Source organism: Odocoileus virginianus, chromosome 5 (assembly GCF_023699985.2).
Source record: "Odocoileus virginianus isolate 20LAN1187 ecotype Illinois chromosome 5, Ovbor_1.2, whole genome shotgun sequence".
Taxonomy (NCBI): domain Eukaryota; kingdom Metazoa; phylum Chordata; class Mammalia; order Artiodactyla; family Cervidae; genus Odocoileus; species Odocoileus virginianus.
In genome coordinates, this window is record NC_069678.1 from 1,682,992 (window position 1) to 1,701,339 (window position 18,348).

The following is an 18,348-nucleotide window of genomic DNA, read 5'->3' on the forward strand; positions in this document are numbered from 1 at the left end:
TCCCTGAGTCAGGAAGATTCCCTGGAGGAGGAAATGGCAACCCACTCCAGTATTCTTGCCTAGAAAATCCTGAGTGACTGAGCATGCATGCACAAGTCTGAGCCACAGATAAAGGTATCACTTTGAGGGATAGGGAATCATCTCTTCTTGGGAGCACCAACTGATTGGAGGCATTGGCCACAGGAGAAGAGAGACAAGGGTCCCTGGTGAGTAATCAAAAACAGTTTCTCCCGTTCAGGGTCATTTTTATATTGTAGCATAAATATATTTTTTAAGTTTTGTAAATTCTTGGAACATCATATATACCCAAACAGGTCTTTCAGTATAGTGGATATTTGTAGAGTGACCTGGAATTTAGGATACCTTGGATTTAATCCCTGCTGTGACACTGGCTGTGGAGAAGGAAATGGCAACCCACTCCAGTATTCTTGCCTGGGGAATCCCATGGAGAGGAGCCTGGCAGGCTACAGTCAAAGCAGCAAAGAGTTGGACAGGACTGAAGTGACTTAGCACTTGACACTGGCTGACTCTGTAACTTTCGGTTATTTTTGGTTCTCCAAGATAATATGAACACTCTAATGGAAACGCACAGGTGTTAGAATTCTTGCAACTGTAATTAATACAATTGTAACAATTATTGCAATCTTACCCATACCACATATTAGCTTGTTGCATAAGAAGTTCTTTAATTCCTTTGCCTTGGTGTCTTTGTTAAATGGAGATAAAGATACCTGCCTTGCAGGAAAGTTGTGAGGCTCTAATTAGATCATGTATGTAAAACACCTCCTCCTACATATAGGAGTCACTAAGTAAATGGCTGCTCTCATAGGAAGATCTGTGTGGAGATGGGGAAAGGCTAGGTGACAAAAAGCATGGGTGTTCTGAGCTCATTAGCTGCTCAGTGGTTTCTTAACCTCATGGCATCATTAGAGAATGAGGAGAATGCAGCCTGGTCCCACTGAAAACCAGGCCTGTTTTATTTCTGCAGGATCTGGTCACCTCGCAGCCAGAATTTACAGGAGTAGGGGAAGTAAGGAGGAGGAGGTGGGGGAGAGAGAGAGAGAGAGAGAGAGTGAGAGAGAGGGGAAATGGGAAGCGTGGAGGGGAGCTGTGCTCTCTGAAGGTGGAGACTCTTTAGCATTCCGTCAGCAGTGGGACTGGAATGAAAAGCAAATGGCTGACTGCTCGTGGTGTGATCACCAAGCCAAACAACCAAACTGCTTCCTGCTCCGTCTCCACAGATGTTGTTCCTTAGTCTGGATAAGTCCCCTGGAGAGTCTTTTACTCAAAGAAAGAGGCAGCTGCATAACTGCCTGGTTCATGGAACTGACAAACGAGTGTGTCATCAAAGAGAGAGAGAGTCCCGGGGAATAAAAGCCTGTGGTTCACCCTCCCAGTCATGGGGTCAGGTGGCTGTGAGGTGGCATGCTGGACTCTTGCTCATTAACACAGTTTCTCTCTATGTCCTCCTCCTCCTGTCTGCCTGCCTACTACTGCGCTCCACTGGGTAGGCAGTGTCTACCCCAGTCACTATTTATTCAAGTACTATGTACTCAACATTCATTCATACAACACCACACACCTACACTGAGTGTCTTCTATGAGAACAACAAAATTATAAGATAGACCCAGACTGTGCACTTAAGTAGGTCCCAATATATTAATAGTAATCATATATTCAACTAATTGATAAGCAGTATGTGTAATACAGGCTTCCCAGGTGGCGCTAGTGGTAAAGAACCTACCTGGCAATGCAGGAGATGTGAGGGACGAGGGTTCAACCCCTGGGTTGGGAAGATCCCCTGGAGGAGGGCATGGCAACCCACTCCAATATTCTTGCCTAGAGAATCCCAAGGACAGAGGAGTCTGGTGGGCTACAGTCCAAGGGGTCGCAAAGAGTCGGACATGACTGAAGCAACTTTGCACACACACACACACACACACACACACACACACGTGTAATGTGCAGAAATAAACTGTAGAGGGGCTCAGGGAAAGATGCAACAAAGCTGAGGAAGGCTTCCCAGAGGAGGTGATGTTGGAGCTAGCCCTTGAGCTAGGATTCCACAGGTCAAGGGGAAGACTGGTTGGAGGAGAGCAGGGAGAAAAGTCATGCCAAGAACAGGGAAGTGCAGGCACAGAGGTGAGCGGCACGTGGGCCACAGCACGTCGGGGAACTGGTTGGTAGGTTGATGTACCCGGAATATGGGCTGTACCATATGGGGCAGCAGCAGGAGAAGAGGTGAGTATGGCTGGAATGCCAGGGTTTTCTGGGGCAGCCTGTAGAGTGTGAATTATACTTGTATTCTGGATAGTCCTGTGGGCATCAGTGCAGTGAATAGACTGCAAGAAGGTGAGACAGGAAACTGGGAGACCCGTTAAGAAATCAATTGTGTAGAGTGCAAAGTGGTCAAGGAGAATGAGATGGAGAAGGAGCTCGCTGGATTTGACAATAGGTCTCTGGTGATATCGCCAAGTAATTTCACTAGAAAAATTCATGCAGAAGTAAGGTTACTCAGCCAATGGTTCACAACATATGGTCTTCAGACCAACAACATCAGTATCACCTAGGAACTTACTAGGTATGCAAATTGCCCCCCCCCAAAACAAAACACTGGAATCCAGAAATTTGTTTTCACATGCCCTCTGGGTGATTCTGAATACACTAAAGCTTGAGAACCAGTAGCCTAAACAAATCTTTCTCCATCCCTTCTTTAAGGATGCCTTGCTAGGGATGCTATCCTTCCAAAAACTGAGCTGTCTGGTCTTATTGCACTGTGGTGTATGCTTTACCATCTGTCTTCCCCAATAGATGGAAGACCCTCAGGACTAGGGACTGTTTTGTTCATCTCTATTTCCACATTGTTTTCACATAGTAGATGCTCAGTAAATGTCGGAAAAAGAAGCTATAGTGGGTTGAAGAAGTAAGAACGAAAAGGGCAAATGACTCCTTGAAGAAATTGGGGAGTGAAAGGAAAGAGACCCATTTCTCACCTTGCACACTTGTGCAAGCATGAGTTAAGGCTGGAAGGAGATTGTTGGGTGAAGGGATTAAGCCAGGAGAAAGGGAGTGATGGATGTGAGTGACAGCAGGGCAGATGGATAATGAACAGCAACATGGTCTTGGAAAAGGCAGAAGAAGATGAAATCAGTGGCCAATGTAGAAGGATTAGCACTGGAATGAAGTAATGACTTTCCTCTGAGATACAAGAAAAGGAAGCAAAGGTGGGAGCATAGGAGATAAGTTGTAGAGTTGAAGGGAGAGAGGTTGGGGAATTTTTCTATACTGGCAGATGGCCTGCCAGTATAGAAATGGGGGAGGGCTAGGAAAGTTACAGGGAAGGTGATGCCTGAGCTAGATGTCTACAGTGAAATGGGAAGTAAGGCCTTTTGCTGGGAAGGAAACAGGGAACAGAAAGAGGCTAGAGGAGAGTGGTGAAGGCTTGTAAAACCACAGAGGTGTGGTAAGGGGTACAGAGGCAGATGGACTGAGGTTAGAGAGCAGCAGTAAGGGATTCTTAGCGGCTGATTCATTTCAGCTGCTGAAGGGCCCACCCATTCACCCCACTGGCTTTGGCAGTGGAAGCAATATGGGTGGATTGTTTGCAGAGGCTGTTTCTGTAATAGGATGGATAACTGGGTGCAGATCCCAATACTACCATAGAAAGCATTCTAGCTCCATATGTCATCAATGCTGTAGTATTGTGCAGACAATAACAATGTTACTTGATGTATGACAACTGTGTAGCAACATAGGAAAAGATTTATGGGATGTGAAGTAGCTGAGAATGCAGGATTGATTATAACTATTTGAAAAGTCATATGAAGGAACCACTGAATAAATATACCAAAATGCTATCAGTGGTGGTATTATAGGTGATTTTCCCTTAATTATATATATATATATATATATAGTTTTGGACTTCCCTGATAGCTCTCTTTACCTGGGTTTGATCCCTGGGTTGGGAAGATCCCCTGGAGAAGGGAAAGGCTACCCATTTCAGTATTCTGGCCTGGAGAATTCCATGGACTGTACAGTCCACAGGGTGGCAAAGAGTCAGACACGAGTGAATGACTTTCACTTTCATATAGTTTATAATTTTAAAAAGATGGCAATAAATAGTTCTTTCTCTCCTGGCTTTGTCTCTTATTAGATACACATAGAAAGCAATATTTCAGAATAAAAAGTTGTCGTGTGGAACCAGCCTACATAATTGTCTGACCTTCTCTTATGTGGGAGGCAGAAGCAGGGAAATAAAGTCCTTGAGATGTCCTAGGGTTGGAGGCTGACAAGCAAGATATTGGGCATCATGCTATAGGGGAGTACAAGGGAGGTATACGATTAAGCTCTGTCTCACAAGAAGTTTGGGGGACCAGGCTTAAAATAAATGAGACAAGGACAACTTATTTACTTCTTAAGTGGGAGGTCTGAACAATAGATGGGACTGGATCTCTCAGGCAGAGACTTGTGGGCAGGAATATATACCATGCTGAAGTCAACCTTGTGCCACTGGAGGTGGTCAGCTACATGGGTGGTGCCATTGCTTGGCAGGTGTGATCCTGGGCAAATTCTCAGACTCCCCTTTGTCTGTGAAGTAGGAGTAATAATGACTACTCATAAGCTGGCTGGAGCATTATAAACAATCAAGCAGGTAAAGTGCTGGATGCAGGGCCGGACACTCAGGAAGTGCTCCATAAATGTGAACTGGTGTTATCATTACTAATGATTGCTGTTATTATTATCTATAAATATTTATGATGGAGGAAACTGATTTAGAGTAGGGGCACTCTGAGTTATTGGGAGGGACTTCTGGGAGGTGTCGTGAGTGAGGTTCTCTTTTACCTCTAGAATGATGCTGTGGCTTCACCCCTGCCCTTGAGGGGGGAAGAGGGGGCTGTGTAAGGAGGAACTCCACATTGGTTCTTTTTCTGGTGTTCGTGCTACTTCCCCACTTCTACGCAGGTGCATATTACTCCAGGGCACTCTTTCACCTTCCTCTCCCACTCTTCCGTTCTGTGTTTCTTCTCTTCAACTCTTCTTACTTCCCTTTTCTTCTCAAAACCCCAAGTCATGGACGAGCAAGGAACTCTACAAAATCTTGCATGTTCAAGTTGGCCTTTTCAAAACTTGAAATTTGTCTACTAATTCCAGCACTTGGAGTTTGCAGAAGTCAGTTTGTGTTCACCCTATCTACTCCTTCACTTACTTACCAATATGTCTATTCCCCCAACCATTGTCTTGAGTAAATACTCTAAAATTATAGTCATCAGTAGATAGGCAAGTATTCCAGACCATAGGAATTCAAATAAGGAAGGCTCTTTTGAGCTAACTATATCTTGCAAAAGAAACCAACAGATGTGTAAACTGTCCACAGGGCTCTTCTCAGCAATGAGGTATACTTTCCTGGACTCAGATGTAGATCCTAATGTGGAAAACATTCTCTGTCTTGTTAGCATCTGTTCTTCTCTTCTTGCTTAAACTTTCAGTAAGTGTGATACAAGGGAGAGAGTCAGTGGTTTGAAAGAAAAACAATTAGGCCTGTGGTCTGAGCAAGGGAACAGAGTATTCGTATTACACTGTTCTTAACAGAAGTCAGAATAATTAAGAACAACAACGTTTGTATCCAGCAGATCCACCTACTGAATTCCAAGTTCACAGTCCACCCCACACTGGCAAATAATAATGATGTACTTTCAGCTTTGTTGGAAACTCTATTAGTATATTTACAAGGTCATTATCTTTAGCAACAGATACCTGCTCTGAGCCCAGCAATTACCACCTCTGTCTCTGCACACATTAGCACACATACACACCACTGATTTGTACTTTCCTGTAAAATTACTCTTTCCCTTTTTAATTAGAATGTTTTCAGAGCAAACCCCATCGTTAAGGCCATGTACACTTCCATTGTAAATACCTGCTGCCACCCATTAATTATCTCCTGATGAATTACTCTCGATGCTCCTGTCCTCATACTTAGTTATTAACTACTTTGAATCCCACATTAGTGGACTTGGATGTGAGCTGCATTCAGATAGTTTAAAACATTTTTCCAGACTTCAAGGTGGAAACTTTCTGTATGCCTGGACCTCACTGCTCAAGAATTTCTTGGCTAATTGTGAGGGAAGAAAATAAGAATACTGGGTGGAAACAACTGAACAGCTTATGAGAACAAACACCTTAACATTTCACAAATATCTGGAGTTGGATAACCATTTTAGTGACTGAAAAACTGTAACTCATCCAATAATATTGTGGTTTGATAATTACACATTTGTGGACTTATGCTTTTCTTGAACTAGGGTGACATGCTGATACACACAGTTTAATTCTCTTTTACATCATTATATATAAAAAGTATATACTCATTTTGAAATTGAAGCATAAAATATTGATACTTAAAAGAAAATTTTAAGTCAGGGATGCTCTAAAGTGAGCATTCTCATACTAACTTTTCTGCTTATCTCATGGATAGCAGGGAATTTTGGATTGCTAATTAAGTTTCACAGGTGATATTTTCATATGGTACATAGTGCATACATATGAAGAAGATTTAACTATAAAAGGATAATCTTAAATTTTCCTCCCTTGACATCAATTAAATTGAGATAATCACATTTCTAAGAGAGGAAAAATATGTCAAGGAGCTCACATTACAATTTCTTATATTACCCATTTGGGTCTATGTGCAGTTGAAGGGTCTGACTGCTTCCTAATTCTTAGAGCTAGTTTAAATCTTGAGATTAACTCCTGCCTTCTGTAACTTATCCTTTGTTTGGCCAAACTCATGGACCTCTCAGAATGTGTCTTTATTGGACACTAATTCCATGCAAGATGTAGAACTGACTACTGTGGAATTATAAATATGGATAAGAAATGGTTCTTATGTTTATACCATTTACAGTCCAGTTGTATAGGCCACCTCAGGTCACTTCCATATTGCTGGATAGAGACAAGACGAATTGAAAGCAGCCTCAGAATTAATCCCTCTGTTCTCTACTTTCCCATAGCCCATAACGCTTTATCACTGCTGTCGTATGTTGTCTGTATGTTGGCCTCCCACACTGCACTGTGATCCCTGGAGAACAGGGACTGGGTCTGATTCCTGTCTGCACTACCATGGAGTCAAGGACATGTTTTGCAGAGGGTAGGCTCTCAAAAAATGTCTTTAAACTAAAGAATGCATTCACTTGCCTAGGTTTCCTAGTTATAAGTAGGTCAGCTTGTTCTGTTCCAAAATGGAAGTGATAAGAAGCTGTGTCCAGACCTCTGCCCAGAGGTCCCCACCCTAAATATTATGTTAGATGTGCTTCACAGGGCTGTAGACGGGATAGTGGAATGAGACAATAAGAAATCAGAAAGAGTGGGGTTTTTGTCTCAGCTCTGTCACCAATTACTTCTATAACCTCAGGCAAGACACTTAAATGCTCTATATCAGTTTCTTCATCTGTGAAATGGATAATAATGACTGGCTTGGCTATTTCCCACGACTGCTTTGAGGATCAAATGAGATAATACACTTAAAAGTGTTTTGGAAAGCCTAAAGCACTGCACGAATGCAAGGCATTATTTTTCAAAGAAATCTTCCTTTTAATCCCTGCTTCCACAAACATTTCATTACACATTCCTGGGTTCCTGGGTTGTATGGTGAGATGTGTAGAGTAGCTTGATATGTCAAGCTATGAAGTAGATTGATATATCAACCTATGCTTGATATGTACTACAGAATCTTTTCTTCAACATGTATAGTGTTTAGTCAGTTCAGCACTGGATTGTCCAAAACACCTAAGCTTTCTGCCAACATTGTACCTCTCCCCAGTTCATATATATATATATATACACACACACACACACACACACACACACACACACATATATATATATATATATACATACACATATACTTTTCATTAAACATTTATTTAAAACATGTATTGTTGAGCACTTATGTGCAATAACTACTATACTACAAACTGGGGCAAAATAGACAAATAACACAGGATCTCTGCCATTGAGGTTTTTTTTCAGCTTATTGGATCTGAGAGAATAAATTGAGAACAAGTGCCTAATTCTGCATTTGTCTTGAGAGGCAATTTTATGTGTGAGTTATAATTAGTAAAGACATATATATATAGTTTCAGTTTTGGCAAAACCAAAACTAGTGGTGGCTTTTATTCATGTTTTTCTACTGCTGATGGTCTGTAGATTTCAGTTTGGTCTTGGAGACTGAGTTTTTTCCCCAGATGAAAGTTTGTGGGGTCTCATTTTCCTATCTATCAGTCAAGTTATAGAAATTTAAGAAACGGCAGTAACTCTGTTTAGTTACAGGATCACCTGAATATTTTCCTGCCAGTTCCTCCTATACAGTAGAATTTGCTTTGACTAGAAGCACTGTCCTTGGGGGAAGGCCATTCCCCAATCTAGTTGAGTAATTAAACTGCTGAATACATTTTGGGTTGACATCACCAGGTAGATCCTGGCATCTTAGGTCCTCAGATGCACCTCAAGATGGTGGTGTTTGGAGACACCACCACAAGACCCCTGGCTTCTGATACGGATCATCTAAATGCACACAGTGGAATTTAGGTTTAGCTCTGGGGAGAGGCCAGTAACAGAAAGCATATTTCAGCGCAGTTCCTTTCTGGGAATCAGTCAGGCTCCTCCCAGCTCTCCTTAAAGCAGTCAACAGCCATGGCTGCTACTCTGCTGAACAGTTTTCTCACTTCAGCTACATTGCTCTTTTGCCTACTTATCTACTCCACCAAACCTCCTTTTCCTTCTCCTGTCATTCCTATATCTGGGAATAGCTCAGTATACTTCAAGATACTGAGGTCACTGCTGATTCCTTGGTCTACCCTTCCTCTCCCACCTAAGCAGTTACTGGTCTTAGGAGTCAATGCTGGGCTTTTCTGTACATCTGGAGTTCCTGTCTTAAGTTCTTATCTGTAGGGAATAATCTCTCAGCTCTGTTGGCCACCTGTCTCTGTGCTTATTCCCTGTGCTTGATATAGATTAGACCTCCAACCATGAGAACTTGTCTCTTCTTCACCTCATGCATCTTCTGGTCCTCCAGTTCTTAGTCCAGCTATTGAGGTCTGCCAGGAATCTTTCCCTGACCACCCCTGTTCTGGGACATGACACATAGTCCCTCAGCTGTGAACCTACAACATTCCACTTGTCACACTGAATATTGTCAGTTATTAATACTTGTCTCTCTTTCTTTATCCCTCAACTCCTCATATAAGATTTGGACCATGGTAAATATTCACCAAAATGTCAGTTGATGGGTTAAACTTACTTGCTCTCATCTCCCAGTCTTTGCTGATTCCAGTTTCTTCCCTTGATTTTTCAGCTCCCTTTTTGTTTCATTTTTACCAATATATATTCATAGCTTTTTTCAAAACACATCCTTTCAAATACCTCTTCAGTCATAGCCTTCAACTTCCATTCAGAACACTTACTCTGTATTACTTTTGCCCTTATGGGGTCCGATGCAATAAGTTTAATACAACAAAAAATCCAACAAAATTTATATGTGAACAAAATAATTGCTTTCCTTGAAACAGTCACATTGAGAAATCACATATCTATTTTAATAATGTCATAGCCACAGTCATTTCTGGAGCTGCCCTTTGGAGGTGATTATTTTACATTCTTCTGGGTATATTTTAATAGTAACAAATCTAATCTTTGCAGGTGCTTTTGAAAATTTGTATACAGACAAGTCATTAGGAATGGTATTTAGTGAGTAAGACAAATGTTCAAGCTGGTAACCCCACAGGTCAACAGCTAAAAAGTAATGTTATCGACTCTTTCTGAACACATTTATAAAAGGGAAATTCCAAAACTATTTTGACTAATTATGTTATTTTTGAAAAGAGTTTCTAGCATCTCAAGCTGCCTACTTTCAATAATAGCATTCACTTCTCTTTTATAAAGTGCTTATTAAAGTCCAGTTTGGAACTTCACAGACCTGTGATTACACTGACTTACACTTGTTTGGCATTGTTTTATTGTACATTCTAGTTCTTATGTGGGGCTTCCCTGATGCCTCAGACAGTAAAGAATATGCCTGCAGTGCAGGAGACCAGGGTTAGATCCCTGGGTTGGGAAGACCTCCTGGAGAAGGGAATGGCTACCCACTCCAGTGTTCTTGCCTGCAGGATTTCATGGACAGAGGAGCCTGGTGGGATACAGTTCATGGGGTTGCATGTGATAGATACTGGGAATGAATAAGGCCATGGTCCTTGTCCATAAGAACTTCCCGATCTGGTTGAGAAGATAGAAATACAAATGATCTTATGTGAAAAAATAGATAACAGTGGAAGATAAAGAAGTAGTGCAGTGGAGGGACTGTCTTCGGGGTACAAATTCATTACAGTGTTTGGAGATCCTTCTTAGGACTGAAGGATGAATGATTAGAAGTTCACCAAGAGGGAGAGGGACAGGGGCTACAAGAGTCATTCCAAATCTGGGGACAGAAGGTGCAGAGACTGAAAGAAGAAGTTATGTTTGGGGGAATCTCAAGTCATTCAATACTGTTAATGTGTAAAGTTCACAGTGGGGCTGGGAGAACAAGATTTGGAGACCAGTCAAGTAAGGACCTTATATTTACCATTTTTAGAAGTCTAGCTCCCTATAGGAGCCAGGGAGAGGCTCTGTGGGTAAGATTCCCCTTCCCAACAGGATATAAATTCCCCCATCCAATTAGTAATAGAGGTTTGCCCCCCCCCCCTGCCATTTCCCCCCCTTCTTTTCCATTCTGGCATTTACCTTACTGCACGCCTTCATCACCCCGCGCCTGGACTGTTTCACAAGCTCCTGACTGGTCCTTGGGTCAGTTCACCTTTTGCTCCTGACAGTCAATTTTGCACAGCATTATCAAGCAACCTTTCTTTCCTTCAAGTCTCACTCCTGTTCAAAAACCTTCAGTGGTTTTCTATGACCTGAGAGATAACCGTACCCTCCATCCCCCGCTTGTCAGTCAGGGACCTGCATAATCTGGTCCCAACCTCCTCTCCTTGACTCTGGTCATTGCTAATAATGCCAGACTCATCTACTGATTCTCTTATCTTATTTGCTTTCATGATGGCTCTCCCCTGGAATGCTATGCTCACACAAACTTTTTGTTTATTTCAGTTCTTTTCTTACAATAACAAGCCACTTGTACCCATACCTGATCACATCCCCCACTTTCCTGTCATGAAAGTAAGCATTATTTTGGTTACTTTTCTCTTTTACTATATACTGTATGGTATGCATCCATAAATAATATAGTTTTTCTTTATATCTCTTTCTGCAGTTAGCTTTTTTAAACTATCACTTCACAATTTATCTCTCTCTCTCTAGATAAACCTCATATTTATCTCTATATATGAATATAGTCTTTTCAATTGTTGTATTGCATTTCATTTTTAAAATATACCATGCATTATTCATGCATTTCTTCATGGGTGGGCATTTAGTTTGTTTCCAAGTTTCAGATATTATCATCTTACAATGAGATATCCTTAGCTGATCTCCTTATCCTATGCAAATTTTACTAACTTTTTAAGATTCTGCTTTCATCCCAGCTCCTCTATGAAAAAAGCAGCAAAGTCTCAGTCCTCAAAACTAGCTTGTGCATCATGTGTCTTTAGTATCAGTCCACTGTACTAGGCACACTGCTACACGAAAAAAGGCGCTTAAGAAATGTTTGCTAAATGAATGACTGACTGAAGGAATGAAGGGTGCAACACAACCCATTCGATGACTCTGTTCATTTTAAATGGACTTTGGCGCTTTTGCTCCCATAGCTTTCTTTGACAGCACTGGTCCTTCACTGTCGCATTCCTCCAGCTAGCCGGGGAGTGTGTGGATGTACGGTTGTATGTGGGCGATACCCATCTCGCTGGATGATGTCTGTCTCTCCCGGAAAGTTCACTACCCTAGAGATTCAAGTTCAGAGTCCTAACACCACCCCTGGCAGAGGCCCGGCCCGGGGAGACTCTCCAGCGCCGAGTGAGTTAAGGCGCGTCCGGACTCGACGCGGGTTGGCAAGGCTGGAGGGGTGTCTGAGGACTCATAGTAGATCCCTCCGCGCGCAGCCCGGGCCGGCGCTTCTTCCTGCGGGAAACCCCTGGGTGCCGAAGGCGGCGGGGCCTGGCCGCGGCGACAGCGGGGCGGGGTTTGCGGTGGGAGGAGGCGGCCGAGGCGGAAGGACACACGAGGCTGCTTCGCTGCACACCCGAGAAAGTTTCAGCCAAACTTCGGGCGGCGGCTGTGGCGGCGGCCCAGGAACGGCGGACTCGGGGTGCAGGGAGTGGAGACACTGAAGCCTGAGCTTTGGGGCGCCGCGCGAGGCCGTGAGCCGCGGAAGTAGGAGGAAGGGAGGAGAAAGCGGGGGCTCCCCTGTCGGGACCCCCTCCCCATGTGGATCTGCCCAGGCGGCGGCGGCGGAGGAGGAGGCGACCGAGAAGATGCCCGCCCTGCGCCCCGCTCCGCTGTGGGCGCTGCTGGCACTGTGGCTGTGCCGCGCGGCCCCGGCGCGTGGTGAGTATCCGACCGAAGGGTGCTGTCCCCGGCGCCCCGGCTCACGCCCCTCTGGCCCGGCCGGCCACCTGAGGCGACCATTCCCACCCTTCCGTCCTCCACTTCGCGAGAAGGCCGGGCTCGGCCGTCGGCGTGGAGTGAGGCCACTTAGTTCCTAAAGTTTGGACAGCCTCGGACTGCTCCCTGGGTGCGCCCCCTCCCCCTCGCCCCTCGCCGCCTGCAGCTCCCCTCCGCCTTTGGGTCCCACACACGCCTCCTCGGCCGGAGGGACGCCGGGCAGCAAGCCTCAGGAACTCCCTTTCTTGGAGCACTTGAGTTCGGGGATTTGGGAAACTTTGGCTTCGTGTTTCCTGGGGTTGGGGGAGAGCCGGGGGCGGGCTGCCTGGGACAACCATCGCCGGCCGCGGACAGCCGATGGGCTGAGCGCAGGAATGCCAGATTCTGTCGTGGAGGGAGCGGGGGCAGGGCGTCCCAACCCAGCGGCTTGTACCTTCGCAGCCAGACTCAGCAATGCTGAAGGAAGGCCCACGGTGTGAATGGGTGGGTTTGGTTTGGATGGGGACGGGCTTTTGAGGCGCGCCCGAGTTCTGACGCTCTGAGTTCCACGGTTCGCCACGAATCCGATGTGTAAAGTTTGGCTCGAGTCTTTGAAAGGTGGAGGCAGGAGCAGTAGGAAAACTGGTGTGGCTGCATGCTGAGCCACATGATTTAAAAATCTCTACTGCTGTTATTCTTTCCGAGGCGCAGAGCTCGGGCGCAGTTTCAGTCTGTGTCCAGCCTCAGGAATGTGGTGTGACGATCACCAACTCCTCCAACCTGGCAGCAGCTAAGGCTGTTCTTTTGGCATGGTTGGGGGTGGGGCAGGGGCGGGTGAAGAAGAGTGGATACGTTAATTCAAAGTGCTGCCTTCCAGAGCTTCTTTTTGGTTGGATATCTGCAACAGTCTTTCAGAACACGGTTGGATCGAGGAAAGGAAATCCAATCGTATCTTACCCATCCCACCCACAATCGTAGGATCCAAATTTCTTTCCATACTGTTTCGTGGAAAGAACCTGGGCTTTGGAGCTCTGCGCTGTAATCCTGGGTTCAAACCCAGCTCTGTTGTATGAACTCACCAATAAAATGGGAATGAAATTACCCAACTAATAGGATTAATTACGAGGATGTATATTACACTGGTGGCAGTCAAAAGGTATTCAGAAAGTCCTTTGCAGGCAGGATTTGTGTGTGTGTGTGTGTGTGTGTGTGTGTGTGTGTGTGTGTGTGAACTCTGCTTCCAGTGGGATGGTGGCTTGTGCATGTTTGTTGAACTGGAAGTGGCCCCTTCTTTTCCTAGCCTAATCTGAAGAAAGAGTTTTACCTTTACCAAAAAACCTAGAACTTGAGCTATGACTCTTTGCAAAGAGAAAGTAATGAAGATGCTGGGCTTTAGAAAGATTTGCTCTTTGTACATTGTTAACAGGCAGTTGACATGCCAATCACAGATGTTGAAAAGACACCAAAGTTATTTATCACAGTGCTGGATTGTTCAACACCAAACCTTTCTTGAAAAGTTCAAAGTCCATACACCTCCGGGTCCCTAAGAATTTCAGAAGTGGACCAAGATGCTGTATGATGATGAATCAAAACACATGATAATATTTTTGCCTTTCCTTTTTCTTTGAGCCAAAGCTTTAGTAAAGTGTAAATTTAGGATAGAGGAGTATAAACAATGGGCTAGTCTGAACATTATAATCCTTGGTCTACCATTAGCTTGTTTTAGTAAATTATCTTCATGTTCTGTCATCTCGTCACCTATCAAAGAGAACCAGAAATCACTTATTTTAGAGAGTTGGAGGGAATAATAAATATGTTTGCAAAGTGATTTGCTAAATTAAGTGTTTAATGATAAGACATGTCAGGAATAGGATTACTCTGACACACAGGGCTTCTCTCATTCTAGGACCTATACTTCTGCTCCGGTAAGGCACTGCTCTTACTAGCTAGCTTTCAGATGGACAAGTTAATTGTTAGTGTTAGCTCAAAGACAGAGTTTAGATATTTTGATTTCTAGACAGGTGTTCTTCAGAAGCGAAACTACATGGGAATAGAAGTGATTAAAAAGCCCTTTTCTTGGTACAGATCTTGAAACTTTTCAGAGTCTAGTAGTGAAAGCTTGTTGAATCTTCTCAATTTATTATCATTGTGCTTTGCCAAGGTATCAATTATAACACACCCTTTTAAACTTTTGAGTGTTCCTGTATTTGGCTAGTGGCCAGTTGTTAATTTAAACATCACTGAGTTCCTGAAGCAAGGAGCTGTCAGCCCATCTGTCTGATTGTCTAAACAGCTACCCAAGACCACCCCTTGCTCGTTGTTTTCTTTTGCTTTGCAATGGGAAGTCACTCCCTGGTTTTGCTGCCTGCTAGATGATTTCTCAGTTGAATTCTTCCCTTTCTTTTAAAAAAAAGCACAAAGAGTAATTGTTTTTTCTTTCAGATGAAGATAAAATTTACCCTAGAATTGTTTCTTCTTGTTCTTTCTGTTTTATTATTATTTCTTTTGGGGGAGGGAGGATGAGAGTGATTTTTTTTTAGTCTCTCTTTTTCCTGATGTTTTTTATTTTTAAAAAAATATCTACCTACATTCTTGGTATCTCTGTGCCATTCCCACTCTGCTGCCTCTTCTGTGAGTTGCTTATAGCCTAGAACAGTAACTTTTGGTTCACCTGAACTGTAGTCACTGACTTTAGGACCTTTAGAAAATGTTTGAATTCAGTGGGATATGCTTGGATGCTTCAGACCAGCCTTACAATACATTTAAAAAATATCACACCCGCAGAAATTCTATTTTGCCCACAAAATTTGCATTGATCTAGTTCCCACTCTCTGATGCCATTCCTAGTGGTCTCGCTCCTTACTTGGTCCACTGTGATAGAACAAAGCTCCGCATCCTGGCTGTAGCAGCAACACCTGGGCTGCCTCTTGGCCTCAACACTCAGGGCTTCTGGCACAGTAGGTCTGAGATTCCGTGTTTTGAGATTCTGTATTTTTCAGGGTTTACAGGTGATTCTAGTGCAGTAACTTGGTTGGAGCCCAGTGATATTTCATTATTCTCCCTCAGGTGTGTACCTGGGGTACTTTCCTTTTTAATGTTAATAATGTTAATGATTTCCAGAAATTATTAACACATTAACATATCAGCAAATTATATTAATATTAATATTATTATATATAATATAATTATTAATATTAACATATTAACAGATTATTAACATATTATCCTTAATCAGGCATTCCAGTTTTTAACCCTTCTGACTCCCAAAGATTTTTGAAATTGGTGACATAAAAGCTGTAGAGTAAATAATATGTTATAATAAGTACTATTTCTTCTTGTTCATCTGAGCACAGTGGGTCCACATGTCTCTTTAGAAGGGCTTCGTATATATTTGCATGATATTATTATAAACTACTCCCTCCCTTTCCTCTCTGTTATCTATTTTTCTTCAAGTTTCATTCACATGTATCATTTTTGGACACTTGGTCCTTGATGGTTTTATAGCAAAAAATTCTAAGCTATGATTTGAATAAGAATATAATCAGATTTTACATTATCCTGATGCATACACTATTAAGTGCTTCCTTTCTTGACATCTCTTGAAGCACGACTTGAACCTTTTATTTCACTCCCACTCTTTCCTTATTCTCCTTCTTTCCTTTCTCTGCAGATGACTTGAAGCCAAAGGGTTTTCTTCTCCTCTACTTTTCTTTATCTGTCTGCCATACGCATTGTATTTTGGGAAGTTCACTGGTCTAGGAGCCAGAAGACCAAAATTTTTCCTCCAGGTCAGCTGTTAATTAGTCTTGTGATCCTGTGGGAGGGCCACTACTTTGGTCCTCCATTTGCTTAGGCACTTTGTTCATAATCACTGAGCCCATTACGGACAAGTTGAGACAAGAATCTCTCCCCTGTGGTCCTCGGTCTAGTGCCCTGTCCACTCTCCACACCTCTTCCATCTTTTGTACAAATGAGCTCATGCACACACACACACGTCCTCAAGTGCTTGTTGTGAGTGTGCCTCTTGAGGAAAATAATTGTGTCTTTTCATTTGTATGTGTTGTAATACCCCCACCCAACCATGGGGTCGCAAAGAGTTGGATGAGACCTTGTGCACACAGCACATACAAGCCTTGTTCCTAGTATGGTGCCTTGGCATCTGATAGGCACTCAATACACATTTGTTTCATTGAACAATTGCTTTTAGTTATTCTGGACTACTGCAGTACTTCAAGACAGTTTTTTTAAAAAGTAGTATTTGTGAGAGTTATTGCTTACCTTACCTTTGGGGGAAAACTTAATTTTCCCCATTCCCCAGATGTTTTATTTAAATTTGCCATTTTGAATTTCTGTGTGTGTGTGTGGTGGTTTCTTCTCTCTCTTTTTTTCTGATCACTTCTGCAATTCATAAAGGTCACTTTTACTTTGGAATTTAACCTCAAAGATGCTGGCATCCACCCTCTGCCTCTCACTTGAGTTGCCTCTACTGCTTCCTGTATTACTGTATTACTATGGCAGCAGTTTCTATTATTTTGTCCAGAATTGCCACGCCTTGTTGTAATTTGGACATTTTGAGGACTCTTGGAATATATTATTTTTAGAATTAGAATTAAAAAGACCCTTTTTTACATTGGAGTATAGCTGATTATCAGTGCTGTGTAGGGCTTCCCTGGTGGCTCAGTGGTAAAGAATTCACCTGCCAATGCAGGAGACACGGGTTTGATCCCCGATCAGGAAGATCCTGCATGCTGCAGAGCAGCTAAGCCTGTGCACCCCAACTACCGAGCCTCTGCTCTAGAACCTGGGAGCCACAACTTCTGAGCCCATGTGCCGCAACTGCTGGAGCTGGTGCGCCCGAGAGCCTGTGCTCCACAAGAGCAGCCGTCACAGTGAGAAGCCCATGCGTCACAGCCGGAGAGTAGCCCCTGTTCTCCGCGACTAGAGAAGTCTGTGTAGCAATGAAGACCCAGCACAGCCAAAACTTAATAAATAAGATTATATAAAAAATGATCTAGTTACAGGCATACAGTAAAGTGATTCAGTTATACCCGTACAAATGTCTTTTGTTTTTCAGATTCCTTTCCCATTTAGGTTATTATAGAATATTGATCCAAGTTTCCCTATGCTTTACAGTAGGTCCTTATTGGTTATCTACTTTAGTAGTATGTACATGTCATTCCCAAATTGAGAATAATTTGTTTAGATGATTTTTTTTTTGAGATTTATTTCCTTGTGAGCTGCATATTGTAAACTTGAACTAGACTGAGCAGATATTTACATTTAGTATATTTGTTTTTTTCCCTCCAAGAGGGTTCCATTGAAAATCACCATCACCAATAAAAAGCAAAAGGTGACACATGGTAAATACATTTTTCAGAGAACCACAGAGGGTGAGTTATCTCCAGAATGAAATTTGTTCCTTGAGGGCAGAGACCATGTCACACGCATCCCTTCCCTGGCCTGTGCCCAGCATGTGGTCAGCCGGGCAGCAGGTCCTTCCTGGTCATGGCACCTGTGACTCTTGTTCTGCCTGCCCCAGCTTTGGGATATCCTGGAAGACAGGTGATGGTGAGTCAGAGATGTGTCTTTACAGTCCTTTCTGCTTTGAAAAGATCAGTTAAAGGTGGACCCCACCTATACCTTTTATACTATCTCTTTTTATTAATTAATGGGCAGTTGAAAGTTTCCTCTTTGTTGACTTATTTGTTGGGAGGAACTTTAAAAATTCACCTAGTCCTTCTATCTGTCCCATGGTGATTCTGACCCTCTTAGAATATCCT

The 18,348-nt window shown here is 43.1% G+C and overlaps 1 protein-coding gene across 1 annotated transcript in view; it reads left to right on the top strand.

Moving 5' to 3' along the window:
- Positions 1-12,220: 12,220 nt before the first annotated feature.
- Positions 12,221-18,348, top strand: part of NOTCH2 (notch receptor 2) — a 175,352-nt gene continuing 169,224 nt past the window's right edge. Inside the window, exon 1 of the mRNA XM_070467224.1 lies at positions 12,221-12,532. Within this exon, the coding sequence (XP_070323325.1) occupies positions 12,460-12,532 (73 nt within the window). The 5' untranslated portion in view covers positions 12,221-12,459. The remainder of the gene's footprint in view (positions 12,533-18,348) is intronic.